Source organism: Acomys minous, assembly GCF_964271855.1.
Source record: "Acomys minous genome assembly, chromosome: 18".
In the NCBI taxonomy this organism is placed as follows: domain Eukaryota; kingdom Metazoa; phylum Chordata; class Mammalia; order Rodentia; family Muridae; genus Acomys; species Acomys minous.
In genome coordinates, this window is record NC_140501.1 from 44,652,755 (window position 1) to 44,672,074 (window position 19,320).

Genomic DNA, 19,320 nt, shown 5'->3' on the forward strand with positions numbered 1-19,320 from the left:
TATTAGAAACAGATGGCATGGGATAGGGCCAGGTATACGATACCTGCCCCAATATTGGAGGTAGTTTAAGGGATTAATAGCTGCCCTTCCCCAGGTTAACTAAGGCTATTTTAAAATATAACAGGTGGTTGTGTCTAACTGATTGCCAGCCGGTTAGAAAATACTGCGGCCTGATAATAAACATTATTAGACCCTACTGATAAATTAACCACAACATCCTGTATGGATGTCCTCCTCAGCCCTTATATAGTTTCTTACAGATATTGAGTAGTCTGTACTCGTAAGCTGCAAGCAACCTTTAACATATCCAGAAACAGCCAGAATTGGGAACATTTTATTTGGAAAGATTTGTAACATGATTTATCTTCGTCTTCCATTAAGGCAATAACATCCTTCCTTTGTGAAGGCAGATGGGAGAACATCATCTGAAGCTACAAGAAGTTCAGACTAAAGTCACAGCCAAACACTTTGCATTCAGGTGCAGCAGGAGTCCTGCATGGGAACTGGAGAGAGTCATTTGTTGGCTTCCTGGGCTTGCTGCCAAGGAATGACGCCAAGGCCCTGCATCTCCATTGCTTTAGAAGATGATGAAGTTCCATTACATCCTTCCATCCCTAAGGAAGGTACCGTGGCGATAAGCCTTTCACTAACACAGAGAGGGGTTAGCTTTGGTTCAAAATGCTCTGTGGCTTTTTAGCTTTTTGTAGGTTTTCATAGAAATTGCTTACCTAGTGGAGCTATTCAAATCCATGCTGCCCTTTTTTTTTTTTTTTTTTGGCATTGAAAACCAGGCAGTTCCTGGCCAACATTCTACCCTTGACATCCAGCTACATGTGTGTATATGCCTGGGCAAACATTTGGGTGAGACAGGAACATATATTATTGGCACATATCGACCTCACAGGAACTTTAGGGTAGCGAAAAGCTTTTATAGTACCAACGAAGTGAGTATTGGTAATAAGGCCTGGCAGCAAACAAATATCCTGATGTGTAAAAGCAAACGAAGCCAAGCAGGATGGCTTCTGTCACCAGGTACCATAATAACGAGACATCTAACAAGGATGGCTAACTATGTGAGATGCTTCTTACACCCTCCATATCTGCCCTAGCGGCTTTACTCTTTATTACACTTTTCCTTGAATCCCCAGCTTTGCAGGCTCCCAGAGACTCTCGGGATGCCCAGAGCTTGACGGATCTGTCAGATACTCCAGTGACCTACAGACAAGGATGGTAAGAAAGTGAACCACAGGGTCTGTATGGTTCTGAGGGGAGTGAGACAAACTCACAGGGAGACAGGCTGAGAGAAGATGCAAGGAGAGGCTGTGACCGTCCAGGCTTGGCCTCTAGCAACAGGCTTTATTTAAGGCAAGTTTCATAGTCTCCCTCAGGCCCTCACTCTGAACAAGGCAAAAAGCAAAAAGCTATATCAGACTGGTTTGAGAGATCAGGTGACTGTTAAGAACACTGTCGTTTTTTTTTTTTAGCGTTCACTGCCAGGGAAAGCAGGGAGGGCATCTGGAAATAACTTCTTTTTATCTGTTTTTCTTTTTTTTTTTCCTGGTAGAATTTCAAAGAGTTAAAAAAAATCTGTATGAGAGTGGATCTTCTGAAGAAAAAAGAAGAGAAAAGCCCATATTGCTAAGTATAGAAGAAGCCACTTGGCTGAACAAATTTGCGCTTTCTGGTATCTCGTACAATGTCTCTAAGGTTCAGGGTTTTGGGATGGCTTGCAGGGTCCTCTGTGTCCTGGGAGCACACAGTGCCGACCCTCAGGGTTGAGTGTGTCACCTTCTGGCTTGCAGCCCTGGGCCTCACACCCTCTTCATCCCTTTCCCCATGAGGCAGGCAAACACGGTCATGACCATTTTGGGGTTCACTTCGACCAGGTCTTCTGGAAGGGCGTACACTCTTGCTCCGATCTTTCGGGCCATGGAGATGGCATACCTGAAAGGGAGAACAAACGCAGACCCTGAGCAGCAGTGGGTGAAGAGGACCCTTTAGGAACACAGGCACAGCATCCTCAGTGAGGGTGGGGCTGGCCACCCCATTCCCCAACACGTGCGGACAAATCTCGGCTCAGTAAGCTACCCCAGAAGCACCAGTCCTGCACTCTAGTCACATGATGACTGTGAAACACATGTTTTGCCCTTGAAGACCTCCCCAACGTTTACCTTTTTAAAAATGTATATATGCATATGTGTATGTGTTCTCGTGTGTAGAGGTCAGAAGTCGTCCATGACCCTCGACCTTAATTTATTTTATTTTAGAGACAGAATCTCTCACTAAACCTCAGTGAGCTCACCGATTTGGCAGGCTGGCTGGTCAGCAAGCCCTGGGGAGTCTCCTGCCTCCACCCCAGCACCCAGCACTGGAATTATAGGTGTGCACGACCACATATGGCTTTAAGCATGGGCGAGAGGCATCCCCACTCAGATCCTATGTTTGGGAGGCAGGCGCTTTGCCAATTGAGCCATCTCTCCAGGCTCCCTGCTGCTGCTGCTGCTTTTAAGACCCATAGGAGGAATATTCTCTTGGGGCACAGAGAGTGGCAGAAAAGATATAAGAATTAAGTAAGAATTGCTAGGAACAAACATTCCATGGACTGCATTTCAACCACAGAAACATAAGAAGAAAACTGCATGTATAGTATCTTGTCAAGCATGATACCTGGTGTATAATTTCGTGTTCCGTGTACTGATTTTTATTTTATTTTATTTTATTTTATTTTATTTTATTTACTCAGAGTGTGCTGCTCTTAGAATAGTCAGAGTTTGTGTTCTGTGTTTTTCACATGAATCCATCACAGCCACACTGGAGCCTCAGTGGTCTATACGTTACAACATCTCTGCTACTTGTGACCTGTTTTTAATGAGCTCACACTGCACCTGGCACCTTTTGCTCCCTCACTTGTTCTAACCCTTTACTGCAGTTACTGCACAGATCGTCGGCCCCGCCCCCGCCAGCCCCACCACATCTTCCTGCTCTCCAAAAGAACTTAGTCTCCCTTTAGTGACCAAATTGACGTGAAACACCCAGTCAGTGTGGTACTTTATCATGGCATCTCTGGGGAGTTAACGCATCTTCATCCAAGAAAGGTGCCTCTGTAGAGCAACAGTTGGTACACTTTTTGTGAGAGGCCAGACAGCATCACATCTTGGCCTTTTAGCTTAGGTCAAGTGAAGCCCAGACAGTAGCCACCTTAAGTTTTGCTGCAACTTCTGAATTGTGCTGTTCAAGCAGAGAAGCTCCTATGTAAATGAATGGGCAGTGATCCGTTAAAGCTTTATTTAAAGATACATACAAAGGGCCAGATTTGGAGACTATACTCTGCAGGCTCCCATCCTAGAGGGTTCATTTGCCAGGACAGGTTGCATGGTGACATTCCCAACACTGAACTCTATTCTGCCCACTCACATCTGTGGACAATCAGGAGTGAGGTGCTCAGATTTGGACTTTCCACACCAAACTTTAGTTTTGAAATCTATAGATTAGGGTTAGGAAACTAGCTCTATAAAAAGCATAGCCTTACTTATTATTTATGAGAATATTCTAGATTTCCATCCTAACACAAGCAATTTAAAATAAATATTTACTTATTATACATTCAGTGTTCTGCCTGTAGGCCACAAGAGGGCACCAGATCTCATCATAGATGGTTGTGAGCCACCATGTGGTTGCTGGCAAGTGAACTCAGGACCTTTGGAGGAGCAGCCAGCACTCTTAACCTCTGAGCCATCTCCCCAGCTAACACAGGCAAGCTTAACCTCTTGCTGTACCATGCCTAAACTGATAACAAGACCTCAATAAATCATGAGCTGAAGACTGGGGAATAGTAAAGAAAGCATTTGCAGGAGGCACAAACGCCAGATTCCACAACCGCCCAGCTGGCAGCTGTGTGCCCCCCCTCTCCTCCCGAGTTCATTTACATACTTTGCATTGTTGAGTTTCTCTTCTTCATCCAGGTTCTCGGTCTTTAGAAGATCATAGTTTATGGAACCTGGTTGGATGGCATCAATGAGATCCAGAACCGGGAGGCTGGTGCTAATCTTTGGGTCCTAAGGAGAGAGAGAGAGAGAGAGAAAAAAAGGGTTTATCAGCACATCCTAGAGTTACTTCTATCTGCCTCAAGGGAAGTGGGCGGGTCTTTTTCCTTACCTGTAGAACAGACACAGAAAGAAGTGACTAAAGATGTTAGAAACACCCCGCTTGGGTAAGAGGAGCATCCTAGAGTGAGTGGCAGGAGACTGGGGAGGGTGTAGCTAGACTGAGTGACCACAGATGCTCTTTCTCTGAGGAACTTGGGGGAAAACTCAAGGTTTCCATGGAGACAGCAACAGCAACCATGCGATTAAGCACAATGACTGTAATTAACCCACGTTGCTCAGTCTTTTCTTGTTGCTGTATGCCTCAAGAACAGGCATTTATTCTTGTTTGTTTTTTGTTTTGTTTTGTTTTTCCTTTCTGAAATGTCTTAACCTTTGAGGCCTCTTTTCTAACTGACACACAGCATTGTGGGTATTCATCATGCTTTGACATATATGGACATTATGGGGTGACTACAGCTACCTGACGAATGTACAACCTTATGGGGTGGTCAGTTTTTATGTGGTGCTTAATGTTGATGTTTAATCTTTGTTACTCTGTCCAGTGCTGGTAACTGAACTCAGGGCCTCACACAGACCAAAAAGTGCTGTACTGTGGAACTCAGCTTCCACAGGCGATCCTCAGTTACGGAGAAGAGGGAACTTCCATGGTTAAATGAGCTGCTGGGTATTGGTAGAGCTGGGATTCGAATCTACAATTATGACTTAACACCCTGGATATTTGTAAACATTTGGATGTTCGTTCACATCTAGAGCTAAGAACGCGCCTCAGACGTGGATGCACGGAGCTCTGTGTGTGTGCTTTCTTTATTCACGGTCCTGGGGACCAGGAGTGCTGCCTGTGTTGCCGCCTGAGCAGGCTGAGTTCACACTTGGAAGATGTGAACCACAGTAAAATCTAAGGCTGATACCAGCTCTCTTGCCTTCCTTTTCCTATACGGGCAAAGCAATCATTTGTAATATCAGAACGAGCCTATTTTACTCTTTCTTCTTGGCCAATAGACAAACCACTGCAGTTAAAAACAAAGATGGACCTATACCCCAATTTCTTCCATTACTGCTCGTGGGCAAAATGTAGAGATCTGAGCCTCGCCTTCCTCCCTGTGTTCTGCCATGTGTGTAGAGCTGACAATGGGAGAGGGTGGTGGGAATCTTGTGGATGACAAAGGGACGCACTTATTTCCAAAGTGCTTAGTCAAGAATGAGCTGTATTCATTGTTCTAAAGTCTTGCTGGAAAGGGACTCTGGCTAACCTGACTTTTCTTTTTGTCTCACCATGTGGCCCTGTTTAATTAGTGTGGTAATGACTTGGTAAAAAGACAAAGAAAATTAGACCAGAATGACCTGTGGAGCGAGGGAATTGTCAAGCGCTCCTGAGAGTGACTCTCAGCATGGCTTATCAAACCTCGTCCCATCAAGGGCACCCAGGACACCGCCATGGAACTAGTGTTCTTGCGTAGCATCTGCTTTCCGAGGAGAAGCAACTGAGTGGGCAGCTCACAGACCCATGGCCCCGCTGCCCCAGGTAAAAGTGTGCTCCCCTCATTTAGGCAGCAGTGCCTGCACTTATAGGCCGTGACCCCAAAAAGCTGTCTGAGCTTTGGTTTCCTTACTCACAAAATAAGGAAAGCAGTGAAGATTTCCGAGAGAAGCGCCCTTGGGACTCAGAACACAGCAGTGACTGGGACGCCTTTGACTTTACTCTTCCCCGTTGCCTTCTCAAATCTCTTTCTGGAAATATCTGCTCAATGCAGATATTAGCCTTCACTCTTACCTGTGCTCAGCCACCAAGCAAGAGCAAAAGACTTGAGATGGTGTGAGGGTGTCCCACATCCTGGATGAGCTCACAGCGGACGGAGCTCTTCGCTCTGTCCCACTGGAGCTCCGCCTTTGCCCTTCTCAGTGAGAAGAGACTTTACTCTCTCTTATCCTTCCTGTGGGTGGGAAGGGTCCTTCCCCACAAATCCTGACTTTAAGTTACAATGTGTGGACATTACCGCAATATGAATCAAATGTCCAGGTCCTTACAAAGAGTCTTGCTAACAGACAGCCTATTTAATACATCTCATAATAAATAATGGTGTTATTTAATAAAAAATATATATTGGGATGCAGTACATATTTTCTCACCAAAAATATCACACAAGATATCTTTTGGCATTTTACACTTTACCATCAGAATGTAAAAAACTCTAAACTGGGAAAGTGTGCACATTAATATATATTACTGTGTTTTATACTGCTTCATTTTAGAAAGGTCACTCAACATGTGATGAAAACAAAGGGGAGAAGCAGAAGACGAAAACTTTACCTTGAAACTAGAGATGGACGAGCTCTTCTGGGCCTCCCTCAGGGTTTCATTTACCCAGTTGACAATCGTGTCATCATTGACCTTCTGCCCACCGCCAATATCTTCCAGGATATTCAGTGTGTACCTGAATGAAATCAAGAATGATTTTTTTTTTTTTGCAGAAAAGTAGCTAAGTATGCTCTCTTCTTTCTAGACACATCATGGAAGAGAGTCTGAGCACTCTACATTGGAGAGGGGAAAGTGTATTTGATAACACTGGTTCCCTTCTGCTCATTCTGTGTTCACTGCTACTCCATTCACAACAACTGAGAAAGGGAGAGAGCCTGGGGGCCATCAGCCGGTGAGCGGGTAATGATGACATGGTTCGTTTATACAATGGGATGCTATCTGGCTGCTGAGAAAAGTGAACTACGAAGTTCCCAGGTAAATGGAAACAATCACTCTGAGGGAGGTAACCCAAACCAGGAAAGACAAACGTATTTTCTCTCATTTGTGGCTGCTAGCCTTGACTCTTCGGAGATCAGGGAATTAATAATGGGCTGTCAGGGACGACTTCAAGTGAGGGGAGATAGATAGCGCTAAAGAGGGTGAAGGAGGGAACGGAGGTACAGCAAGGGTTTAATGAGCAGGGTGATGGACGATTGGAGTAGATGAGGGAAATGTGGGGAGGGACAGTTAAAGATAAAGACCTTTGAAAAAGTCCTGTGGAAACAAACCTATGACAGAAGCTTCATAACACACACACACACACACACACACACACACACACACACAGAGAGAGAGAGAGAGAGAGAGAGAGAGAGAGAGAGAGAGAGAGAAAGAGAGAGAGAGAGAGAGAGAGAGAGAGAGAGAGAGAGAGAGAGTGAAGGAGGGAGAACATTTTCAGGTACATACACTTGAACGCCAGAAGTTGACACTGAGCATCTCCCTCGAGCATTTAAACATCAGTGTCTCTCATCCAACTGGGAGTTTCCCTAGCTAGCTCGACTGACTGACTGGTCACTGTCTCAGTCCCACCAGTACTGGTTTTACAGCCACATGGAATCATGCTCAGCTAGCGTGATAGGGGTCCGAACCCAGGGACCTCAGGACCGCACAGTGAGCATGGTACCCAGTGAGCCAACACCCCAGCTTTTCTTTGTTTTAAAAAAAATCACATTCACTGAACTGGCAACTAGACTCCCCAGTGGTGCATTCCATTCCTCTCTCAAATCAGCTGACTCCTCCGTGAGAACACACCCATAGTCATGTCAGAATTGTGACTCTCCACAGCTTAAATACTTTACAGAGTGAGCCTCTCCTTGTGGTCCCAAGGCCCTTGGCACTTTGGCTCATTGTCTCTTTGCGCATTCTCAATTTCCTCTTCCTCACTTATCCCCATCACACACACGTTTCATCTAAACAGAATCACCGGTACCTTCCCAGCCTGCAGCATCCACACCACGCATCCTTTTGCTCTAGGGCATCACCTATTAAGGCCGGCTCAGGTGTCCTTTGCCTCCAGGATATTTCCAGTCCTCTGAACACCTCCCGGATCAAGCATCCCTTCCTCAAGCCACGATGTACATTAATGGCACCTGATTCGAGCCCCCCTGTTTCTTAGAATTTCTGATGGAGACAACGTCTACCATGTTCTCATGGAGACGGCTCCTTGTCTGTTCATCATGATGTTTTCAAGGAATAAGCAGAGTGCATGCTGGGCATCCAGTAAGTGAAACTGTAGATTGGTGAGTAAAATAGGTGGGGCAAGTGCAAGAAGATGAATGAGACACTTAGTTTGGACTTTAAAAAAAAAAGTGTGAAGGGGACCAGAGTCCTAGGAAGTGATGATGAAGATGATGATGATGAAGATGATGATGATGATGATAAAAGTCTAAGGTGGATGTAAAAATACTCCTAGTTTGAAAAAGATCCTGCCTTTTCTATGCTCATAAAGATTGCATGTTACAGTGTAACTGGCCTCATATATATATATATATATATATATATATATATATATATATATATATGCAGTTATTTGCATTGATTTGTTTGCATTTGAGACAATGTTTAAGAATTTCTGCCCAGTGAATGGATCAGTAAGGAGTGGTGGGTCAGTAATTACGTCATTAAAGTGTTTCCTATATAAAACCTGATGGAACTAGCACTACCTTCCAGATCTTTCCTTCTCTCCAGATGTGTGTTTTCCCTTGTCAGAAATCCAGCCCTGGTCTGCTGACCAGCTAAGGAACCAGAAGCTGAGTTTTTCTCCATTCTCTTGCCCTTGGGAATTAAAAGCTACTGCAGAGAAGCCAACCTCTACACAAAGATCTGCCTGTTAGAACAGAAATCCACCCAAGAACAGAGACCCTCCTCCTCCTGTGCCACAGAGCGCTCTGGAGATGGCTCCTGGCATTCTGGTGTTAAGAACAGCCTTCCATGGTGGCATAGAGCTCTGATGAGCACCAAACAGTCTTGCTGCCACCTCTGCTGGGATGCAGAAGCTTAATGGAACCAGACACAGATGTGTAAGTATAGTGAGAAAGGCAAAGGGAAGGAAGACTGGCATTGGGCTGTAATCTCAAGCAGACAGCGCAGGAAGCAACTGCTCAACTAGATACAGATTCAAAATGTGAAACAAGGGCCCAGAGAGACAGCTCTGTGGATAAGAGCGCGTACAACTTTTACACAGGGTCTGCGTTTAGTACGCAGCACCCACATGAGGCAGTTCACAACCACGTGTACTTCCAGGAACACCCCCTTCTGGCCTCCAGTAGCACCTACACTCAGGTTTATACTCTCCACACAAACCACACACACACACACACACACACACACACACACACACACACACACAGTTACTTTTTTATTATCACGTGTTTGGAGTGACTGTGCTATTAGCTGGAATGCTACTGACAAGATCTCAATATTGCTAGTGCTTGCTTACAAAGCACACTGGGCTGAAAAGCCTTTTGTCCAAATGCAATAGCATTGTGAGCCCCAGGTCCAGCCAGTTCCTCTCCCAACAAAAGAGGATTGATGTGGTGCGGATGTGAGAGCCCAGGAAGACGTGATATCCCTTGCTTGCTCTCCTGCCTTCTCACACTCCACACTCCACGCTCATTTATTTAACATCTGACAGGAGGGACAGAGCTTGGCGTTTTGTTTGTTGAGGACCTAGTCCGGTCACCGCCCACAGCCTGTGTAGAGCATCTTCTCACTCCCCTGCCTTGATGTGTGCTCTTGCTTCACTCCATCACTGCCATCTGCTGGCAGCTTCCTTGTTTTAAGCTTTTGTCCCCAAATTTATACATTATTTGCCAGCTGTCCAATCTTAGAATGATTTCCATGCTACCGAAAGCAGAAAGGCAGGCTTAGGCAAAATGACAAGCCATTTATTGTCCTGATAAATGACCAAATTAGCATATCTGTGCAATCCAAGTGAAATAAATTCTACCTAGAACTAGATGTAAATTGAATAGATCTGTTACTATGTGTCAGGAAGAGAGAGAGAGAGAGAGAGAGAGAGAGAGAGAGAGAGAGAGAGAGAGAGAGAGAGAAAACCAGAAAGGAAAACAAAGCAAAACAAATCCCCCTGATACCATTTACATAACCACCAGTCACTTCTCCTCCTTCAGTAGTAATATATTGCTCTGTCCATTTCTCTGTGTGAAGAAATCTTCTGTAATAAACGTTTGTGAGAACTGTCACTGATCATCTGGGTGAAGTCAGCTGCAGCAGCAGACAGGACTTACCGTGTGTGTGTGTGTGTGTGTGTGTGTGTGTGTGTGTGTGTGTGTGTGTGTCAGCCCTGTAGAAAGGCTTGGGGCCATGTGTGGTTGAAACTTCTGAGGCAGGGAGCATAGAGAATAGTTTAAGAACCCGGAGTACCACTTGGTCGGGGCTATGAATACATTCCTTTCCTAATGGCAGTTTGGGACCCTTACCTGTGCATAACACACACACACACACACACACACACACACACACACACACACACACACCAAACAACGGGGTTAGTGATCTGTTAGTAATCCAGGACCCCACCTGTTCGGAGCTGAGTGTACACCCATCCCTGGACAATAGAATAAGTTTTTCCTTCCCTTGATGGTTAAACACAGATAAGCCCTTTTCATTTCTACTCTATTATGTCTGAGTAACACAATCTGGCCTAGACTGGATCTGGGTACACGTGCACTAAGACAAACTGTATCCTCGGGTGAACTTCTAAGGAGAATCTCCTACTTGCCTTCTTATCCCTATGCATACTTGGGACTGCATATGATTAAATTGTTCATAAGGGGCATGCATAGTAACAAACAAATAAACACCTATATAACTTAAGCCTGCCAATCCAAACAGAGAACTACTCAAACTATATCCTACTACCCAAACTCCTCCTGTGCTCTCAAAAGGAAGCCTCCAATACTAGCCAGACCCCTTGGGCGCCCCCCCCCCAACATACACATCATGTGGGCTCTTGTCACTGTCAACAGCATAGATCTTTCTAGTCTACATGACTGTTCACTTCTAATTAAGTTTCCTTGCTTAATCCTATACGAATCCTATAGACTTAAACCTATACGAAAGTAATTCACTGTATTGATACAAATTAGCTGAAGGTAAGAGGGTGAGAAAAGATATGCCAGTCAAGAGGAAATGGTGGTGGCTATATTAATGCCAGGGAAAATGTGTTCAGAACAAAGAATGACCAGGCGCACAGAAGGTCGTTCTGTAATAAGATAAGAGCATGATTCATGTAGGTGAATTAATAATCTAAAATACTAATACACCTCACAAGACGTTTTCATAAGAACTCAAAAACTAAAAAGTAGCAGAAGAACAAAAGGCAGGTGTTTAGGTACTAAATTCCACTTAAGTTTTGATTTTACCAAACTAAATCACTCTCTCGAACATTTTCTATCGGTTTCTAGATAAATGGCCCATTCACTGGACTCTCCTTCGTTCCTGTGGATCGCATTACCTTCTCATGAGCTGCCAAACCAAAGCCAACGTGAGAGTGTGGTTCCCTTCATTGAGATCTTGTCCTGCGATGCCAACTAGGGAAAACTTGGCCTGATTCTTCCCCAGGTCCACAGCATAGTTACAGTTTTCAAGCTGTTAGTGAGGCAGAAAGAAAACAACTTATGCCATCATCTTGGTTATGCTAAATACCGGAAAAATAATAGAAACAAAGATACAAAACAAACAACATCAAGCCTGCGTTATCTCAAACATCAGCTGGTCTGTACTATTATGATCTACATTAGAAAGAACAATTACTATGATCTACATTAGAAGACACTCATTATCATGAGCACTCTCAGGAGTATGTGCCCTACATAGCAAGCCATCCTCAGTTATCTGTCTGTGCTAGTGTTAAAATAGCTAGATTTTTGGAGATAGATGGACAGGACAAATTTATATTCTCCATCCTATGTACACAGTTGGGTAGACATGTAGAGAAGACATTCCCGTGGCCACTCATAGATCATTAAGGATCACAGAGGGTAAGCAAGATAGCTCAGTGGGTAAAGGGACTTGTCACCAAGTCTGACAACCGAGTTCGATTCTTGGAACTACAGATAGGAGAGAGTGGCTTACTGCAAGCTGTCCTCTCACCTCCACATGCATGCTGTCGCACATGTGTACATGTGCATGCATGCCACACACATGCGCACACACACATAGTAAATAAATAAATATAAAAAGAGTCACAGAGATGAGACGTGGCGAGAAGTGGCTGTGTCAACCCTATTGTTACAAAAACACTGTTCCCACTGTGTTAACAGAAGACACGCGGTACCAGTCCAGTTGTGAGCACAAAGGTCCAATTCTTTAGAAAATTAGAGTGAAGATCCTGCTGGGGGTTGGGTGAGAGGTGTGGGGGTGGGGGTTGCTTTGCTTATTCTAATTAGCTTAATTGGAAAAATTTCTCAATAATGTGTAGAAATGTCCAACATGAATTACAAATATGGAATCGACTGCAGTGCTGGGTTCACTGGAAATAGTCACAGGGTCTCTGACTGCTGCACTGTTGTTTAATTCCCTGCTAAAGCTTGGTCGCCTGGTTGAGTGTTCAAAAGAGTTTTCGCAAGTTGTTGCCACCAGCCTCATGATCCATCAGGGAAAAATCAATGTTTACCTTTTTCATATTACCCCCCAGCTTGGGGTATGGAGGTTTGTTTACTCTGTTCCAGTCGACAGGGACTTTGATCTTTTCGTAGAGCTGGAAGATGACCAGGGCATCCGACAAGTCACTGAACAAAACAAACACACAGAATTCTCAGAGATCCGACATTTTGCCCAGGGACTACACAGTCGGTGAGGCACGCAGTTCCCGCAACATTCCCAGTATCCCTGCAAGCCTGGTGGGAATAGCTCCACCTTTCAAGATGTAGAAACTGTGATTCCGAGAAATAGATTTACTCTCCCAGGTGACTATGTCTCTTCCGTGGACGTCAACTGCCTTTAGGCGGGAAAGGGAAGATGGCTTTAGCAAGAGCACATGAGACACTTAACACTCTGTTTTGCCTGCTCCTGAGAGGATCATGAGCTGGCGACACGCAGCAGGTTTGTCGCTTGGCAGAGGTATACCTTTTTGTATTAAACACAGTGACAACGGATGCACTGGAGTGCGATTCTCAGCTGAGCAGGTCACTGTGGCGCTACTCCAAAACCCCGTCAAGGACATATTTAGAAGATGACGCACACCACAGTGGTATGGTGTGTGGGGTCCTACGCTCTCTGAGGGTCTCTGTGCCACATATTGTGGATGAATTCCCAATTCTTCTTACCTGTACAAATGATTTACTCGTGGGTTAACCCCCAGGGAGTTCATCCAGTTCCTGAACGTCCGCTCTTCCCTCGTCTCACCTAGGTTAGTGAAGACTGGTTAATACAAGCCCTAGAACAGGCCTTGCTTATGATCTAAGTTTATCTACAGTGTATGAAACACAGATGGAAGATACAGAATAGACAGACACGGCTAGGGAAGGGCTGGTAATCTGCTAATTTTTCCCATTTGATTTCTACAAGCATTTCTATGCCACCTCACATGATTTGGCGGCACCAAGTAGGGTCCGTAGAGCCAGCTGGATGTACAGAGGGAGGAGGCGGGTGAGTTTGCCGTTTTAGATGAAACGAGAGAAAGAACGACACAGCCCAGATTGGAAGTGTGGAGCTAATGCTTCACTTTCTGGGGTAGGTAGGGAGAGCATTTTTAGAAGACGGTAAAACGTAAGAGCAGCAAGAGTGTAAACATGAGCACAGAGGGAGCAATAGGCAAGCTCTCCATACAGAACACCGGACAGCGATCTGCGCAGTGTAGCCACACAGGTGAGACCGCCTAGAGGCCGCAGCCAGGCCTGGGAAGCTCTGCATGCATGGCTGCAGATTTACGCTGATATATTATACAGTGCCAGCCATTGCAGGTTCTTCTGCTTGATTGCTATAATAAATTCTTGAGCGAGGCAGAGACATAATGAACACTATGCCAGATGGGCCTGGCTGCGGTGCGCAGAATTACCGAAGGGTGATATGCATTTATATTAAACATGCAGAAGGGATCCTATTTGGTACTGGCGTGTAGGGCACATTTAACTGCTTGATAAATGGAGAAACAGGTCCCTAAGATCTACTAAGATAATTGGGGTATGAGACAGCATGAGTCCAGAAGAGCAGAAATGGGAAGTAAGCAATCTAGAAGACATTTCAAATGAACAATTATTGGTATTTGTTTACATAATTGATTAAGTGTACAGGGCAAGGAGAGATCTTAAGAGAACCATTAGTTTTGGTGGCCAAAAAAGAAAAAAGAAAAAGAAAAACAAGACAGAATAAAGCGGGATGATGAATTGAAATGGGAATTACCGAAGGGGAGCAGACGAGACAGGAAGTGGGGGAGGCGGTGGGGAGGCCGGGGAAGCATTAGACTCTGCTGAATATGAGCTATATTGGGGAAGACCCAGAATGTGGGGGGGGGGGGGGAGACAGCCAGAAATGGGTGACTAGTTGGCTTGATCCAAGATCAAGATCAGGGACACAAACCCACCACGCCATGGCATATCCAAAGCCTCAGAGTTGGATATGGACCAGCACTGTGCCGATAACTACAGTAAAGCACTATCGAAAAGGGCTTAGAAAAATAACCCGCCCTTTCCTGAGTTAGTAGCATTCATTCAATATTAATTTTCACTTTATTTTATATTAATGTAGAGATTAGCTCATGCCTTTAAAAGGATCAGTAAATATCCTGGAATCATCAACAGGTAGAAGCTGAGCTGACTGAGGTTATATGTCACTGTCCAATAATAGCGCTTTAATCTGTAAAGTGCGACTGTCAGGAATCTGCTCCAAAACACTCTCTTGCCCTTACGGCCAGAAAAAGAAGTAAAGCAGAAATGAAACATGAGCAACCACATCCTAGTATAAGTTCACTACCCCTTCACAGGGTGAGTGGCGGCCATTTCCTGCCTTTAAGAATTAACACAGTCCATTAAGTATATAAATTAGGATTTTGGGAGCTTAGAATTTATTTTATCCAATAACTAAATAGATTGTCTTCCCTAACACAGTTAATTCTAATAAAAACGGATGTGATGTAATTGCATTTGATTGTCGCTGCTTGGCTGTAATTGACTTGATTAATTCCTTCTATTTGTGGTGTATTGGAGAATTGATGGCCTGCTTGTTCATGTGATGGGTTTGTGTTTGCTTTGGGGCTGACTTTGAATTGCCATTGAACCAGAGCCGTGAGCATTTTTTTTCTCCCCCTGACCATCCAAAGCAGCTACATTAAGGTTACCTTCAAGCGCCCCCCAGTCAATGTCCTGGTTCTCTGGTTTGTGCAAGGCAGGGTACTTGTTAAAGAGGTTGGCAATGAAAGCAAGGTTCAACTTGGGGTTTCCTCGGACAACATCCGTGGCTGTGACAAACTGCCGACAGCCCAGCCTCTCCGCCTGCTGCAGCATGCACTCTGCCCTCTGGATGTCATCCTTCTCCTGCAATGAAAAGGATGTCAAGCGGCTGGGCCAGGGATCTGTACGCATGTGGACGTGCACAACATGAGAAGAGGGTAGGGTCCCAACACTGGTAGGTACCTACCTGCAGCTCATTCTTACATATACCACACACACCCAGGCCAAAAAGTCACAGGCTCCATAACCGAGACCCAGATCTGTTCAGACTAACAGCTGGTTGCCCTTTTCCAAAGAAATGCAGGAAAATCTGACATCTTATTATTTGCATTGATTAAATTACTTCAGTTGTTAAGCTCCCTTTTGTTTGTTTGTTTCTTTCTTTCTTTCTTTCTTTCTTTTTGCACAGACTTTAGGAGACTTTGCTATTAAAAGGTTTATTAAGTAATAATTTTTATTTATATTTTTAATTCATAGATGACATTTGCAGTCATAAATCAAGAATATCTTAGTCATACAATTACTTTTCCCATAATGGGCTGGTAAATGTCATATTGCCATTGGTAAATATGCCATATTAACTTGGTTATGGCAAATTTCACACTGAGGACTGCAGCACATGCTCAAATAAGTTAGGACAATTTCCGGGCATTTGTAATCAGACTCTTAAAACAAGCCAACTGTCTTAGATGATGATCTAGCCTTCCTAAAGTCCACGGAATCACCAGCTTTCAGAAAGCAAAGCCTTATTTTAGATTTTTCCTGAGGCTGCTGTAGAAGTAGCAACATGTTCATTTTATGAACATTGTTTTTCATTAGCTTTTGCTTCATTTTCCCTTCAGAGATGATTTCACTTCAATGTTAACTCACTGGATTTAATCCCAATGACGTTAAATGAGGCATGTTAGCAGACAAGGCAGTGCGTGAAGATCGGCGTCATAAACGGTTATAAAGCCGAAGGACGTGAGCTGCAAGTCTGCAGTGGAGAGCTAGCCTACGTGTGTGAAACCCAAGCTTCTCTCCCAACCGCTGTGACACACGAACGAATGAGAACAAAACAACAAAAACACCACCAACAGCATCAACAACAACAACAAAAATCCTGTGAAGAATTTTCTTTTGACCCATCACCACCCGAGCACATGTCCTGGTCAGTTTTCTGTCAACTTGACACAAGCTAAAGTCACCTGAGAAGAGGAACCTCGGTGAGAAAATGCCTCCATCGGATTGGCCCGTAGGCAAGTGTGTGGAGCATTTTCTCAATAGTGATTGGTGTGGGAGGGCCCCACCCCGCCCAAGCCCCGCCCATTGCCCCCGCCCCGCCCACTGGGGAAAGGTCCGCCCCTAGGTAGGTGGTTCTGATGGCTGGCACAAGAAAGCCGACTGAGCAAGCCAGCAAGCAGCATTCCTCCACGCTTCCTGCTTCAGTTTGTGCCCTGACTTTCCTCTACAATGACCGTGACAGGAAGTGTAAGCCTAATACACTCCGTCCTCCCCAAGTTGCTTTTGCTCACAGCGTTTAATCACAGTAATAGAAAGCTAACTAATATAGCATATACGTCATATCCCATAACGCAATGGTTATTATGGCGTCAGTTGAAAATTTAAAAATACTAAATAAAAAGAGCTGTGTTTCAGTATTTAGACCCAGGTTGGTGCTGTTGAGCCTTGAAATGATGGGCATGGAAAAAGCACTTTGAGCGGCACACAACACTTCGTTATTGCTCATTTCTTATACTGGTGTTTTGTGTGCAGATTCAGTTTTCCCATCATTATTAACAAAAATTGCTGACAGTGTTCAATAGTTTATCAGGCACTTAAGCAGAGCAGGGGACGAGGTGGCACAAAGGAAGAGTCAACACCAAGAAAGCGCCGCATTCTCTGAAGACAGCGGGCACAGCCTTACCCTCAATCCGGACATGTCAATCACAACGGCTGGGATCCCTTCCTCGTCTCCTTTGGGAGCCACCTGCTCGAGCAGGTGGTAATAAGCTTTGGAGTCCTGAGGAACAGTTAAAAGAAAAATTACAATTTCAGAACAGTGGAGCTAATTACACGCTTAACACAGCAATCACTTTCTAAAAACATTGTGTTTCTTATTCTTGTCATTCAGGAATATAGCAATTAACTGAGCTAGAAACATTCATTCACGAGAAGGTTTACTTTGTCCAGTCTTATACTGTATTTGTTTTCTCTTAAGAGTCTAACAGTTTAAAAAAAACAACAACAGGACCAACATACAACACGAAGACTTTATTGTCCTGGGGGAGGATGCATGAGCAACTTATTTACATAAATTAAATTGTATACAGGAAAACACGTCTATACCTTTACACTGCTGTAGAAGTCAGCCAGCTAAGGGTTAATTAAAAAAAAAAAAGAGTGACAGAGAGAGGAAGCAGAAGTTTAAAGCAGAGTTTAAAAATACATTCAAGTGGACAATCAGCAAAAGAAAAGATTTCAAAGACAGACAATTGAGACATTAGTAAGTAGTCTTGATTTTTTTTTTCCCCCAAATTGCAATTTATTTATGTGTATGTGGAAGGAGCTCCTGCTTCTGGGGCCAGAGGACAACTTTTGGGTGTTTGTTTTCTCCTCCCATGTGGCTCCTAGGGGGGGTTGTACCGAGGTTCTCGGGATTGACAGCAAGTGTCTGCCACTGGGCCATCTGGATGCGTTTATTTATTTGTTCCTCTGTTTATCGAGACAGGGTTGCATCATGCATCCTGGGCTGGCTGGCCTCGAACTTACTGTTCTCCCTCCACAGGCTCCCAGGTGTTGGGACTACAGGCCACAGGTAGTCTTTTAGTAAAAGGAGAATTATCACTGTGGTAAACTTATTTCATATTTCTCTAGAAACTGGAAAGCACAGCAAGGCTGGGTTATAATGAACTGGAATGGGTCTGAATTCTGAAGCTTTACTGGATTGTTTAATATGCTTACCGACGAACAGAGTTTCCACAGCCATGATCTTAAAAATACAAATTTATCCTCAGTCAGTGAAAGCATACAGAATTGCACTTCACTTGTTGAGATTGTTTTTTTAAAATCCCTCTGATTTAGTTTAAATACTGAAAACTCAGAAGTTGCACGTTTTTTTAAACCTGGACACACACTTCAGACACATATACTACATACACACAGGGCACACGTACTGTGTAAGTGCCCCACTGACCTTTCCCAAAGTCTCAAGTAATGATTAATCACCTTAAGAATGGAGCCGTTTGGTGAGAGTAAAACAGGCCCACTTATGACTCAGATCATAATTTTGGGTGCATAGTTTTCCAACAATGTCAGGGCAGAACTACTGAACACAAACAGAAGTGTGGCCTGGCTCCTCTTAAGCCCCGTTTCGTCTGGTGGTGCTGGAAGGATGTTAATAACCAGGGGAAGTGTGCTTAGCTGAGCTCCCCAGGAATGGTGTGGGGGGTGGGGGGGTGGGAGGCGGTTCAGCTGCATGCTTTATTCTGATTGGACCTCTGCCCGAACACCACCAGGTCAGTCCACATGGGACAGCAGCCAGAGGCTGTTGTTAATCAACTACAGGCCTGGTGGACTCTTGGCAGGTCGTGTGACCTTTCCTTTGGCTCTTTCTCTTTGGAAAAAGTTTCCTTCTCCTTTGAGGGGAGTGGACATTGAAATCTTCGGTAACATTTGTGTCCCTGTGGGTCACCTTGTCTCTATAGGACTGCTCTCTAGCACTCCTAAGCTGCCCCTTAGAGGCACTTTTTACTCTGGTTCATCTGTCACCAGTTACACTTGTTTCCTCTCACCTTAATGTAGAATTTTTCATAAATTCGAAGACCACAGGCCTGCCTTCCTGGCCATTCTTTTATGGAGCTCTTGTCTCTTTGCTTTTTATTTGTGAAACCCTTACCTTAGAGTCTGCGGTAAGGATTCAGTGAGTCAATCATGCACTTATAAAAGCACTGAGGCCAGTGTCTAGCAGGGAGCAAGCACTGTGCTTGCTTACTATTACTAGTATTTGGGAAGACATCTTTATTTAACA

The 19,320-nt window shown here is 44.4% G+C and overlaps 1 protein-coding gene across 7 annotated transcripts in view; it reads right to left on the minus strand.

The window, feature by feature from the left end:
* Nucleotides 1-318: 318 nt before the first annotated feature.
* LCP1 (lymphocyte cytosolic protein 1) overlaps nt 319-19,320 on the minus strand; it is a 92,704-nt gene continuing 73,702 nt past the window's right edge. For all 7 annotated transcript variants that reach the window (XM_084767982.1, XM_084767980.1, XM_084767984.1 and 4 more), the window contains 8 exons: nt 17,218-17,313; nt 15,200-15,395; nt 13,191-13,269; nt 12,539-12,653; nt 11,378-11,511; nt 6,415-6,538; nt 3,931-4,055; nt 319-1,944 (listed from right to left, as the gene is read on the minus strand). In XM_084767982.1, coding sequence (XP_084624108.1) covers nt 1,812-1,944; nt 3,931-4,055; nt 6,415-6,538; nt 11,378-11,511; nt 12,539-12,653; nt 13,191-13,269; nt 15,200-15,395; nt 17,218-17,313 — 1,002 coding nt within the window. In that variant the 3' untranslated portion in view covers nt 319-1,811. The remainder of the gene's footprint in view (nt 1,945-3,930; nt 4,056-6,414; nt 6,539-11,377; nt 11,512-12,538; nt 12,654-13,190; nt 13,270-15,199; nt 15,396-17,217; nt 17,314-19,320) is intronic.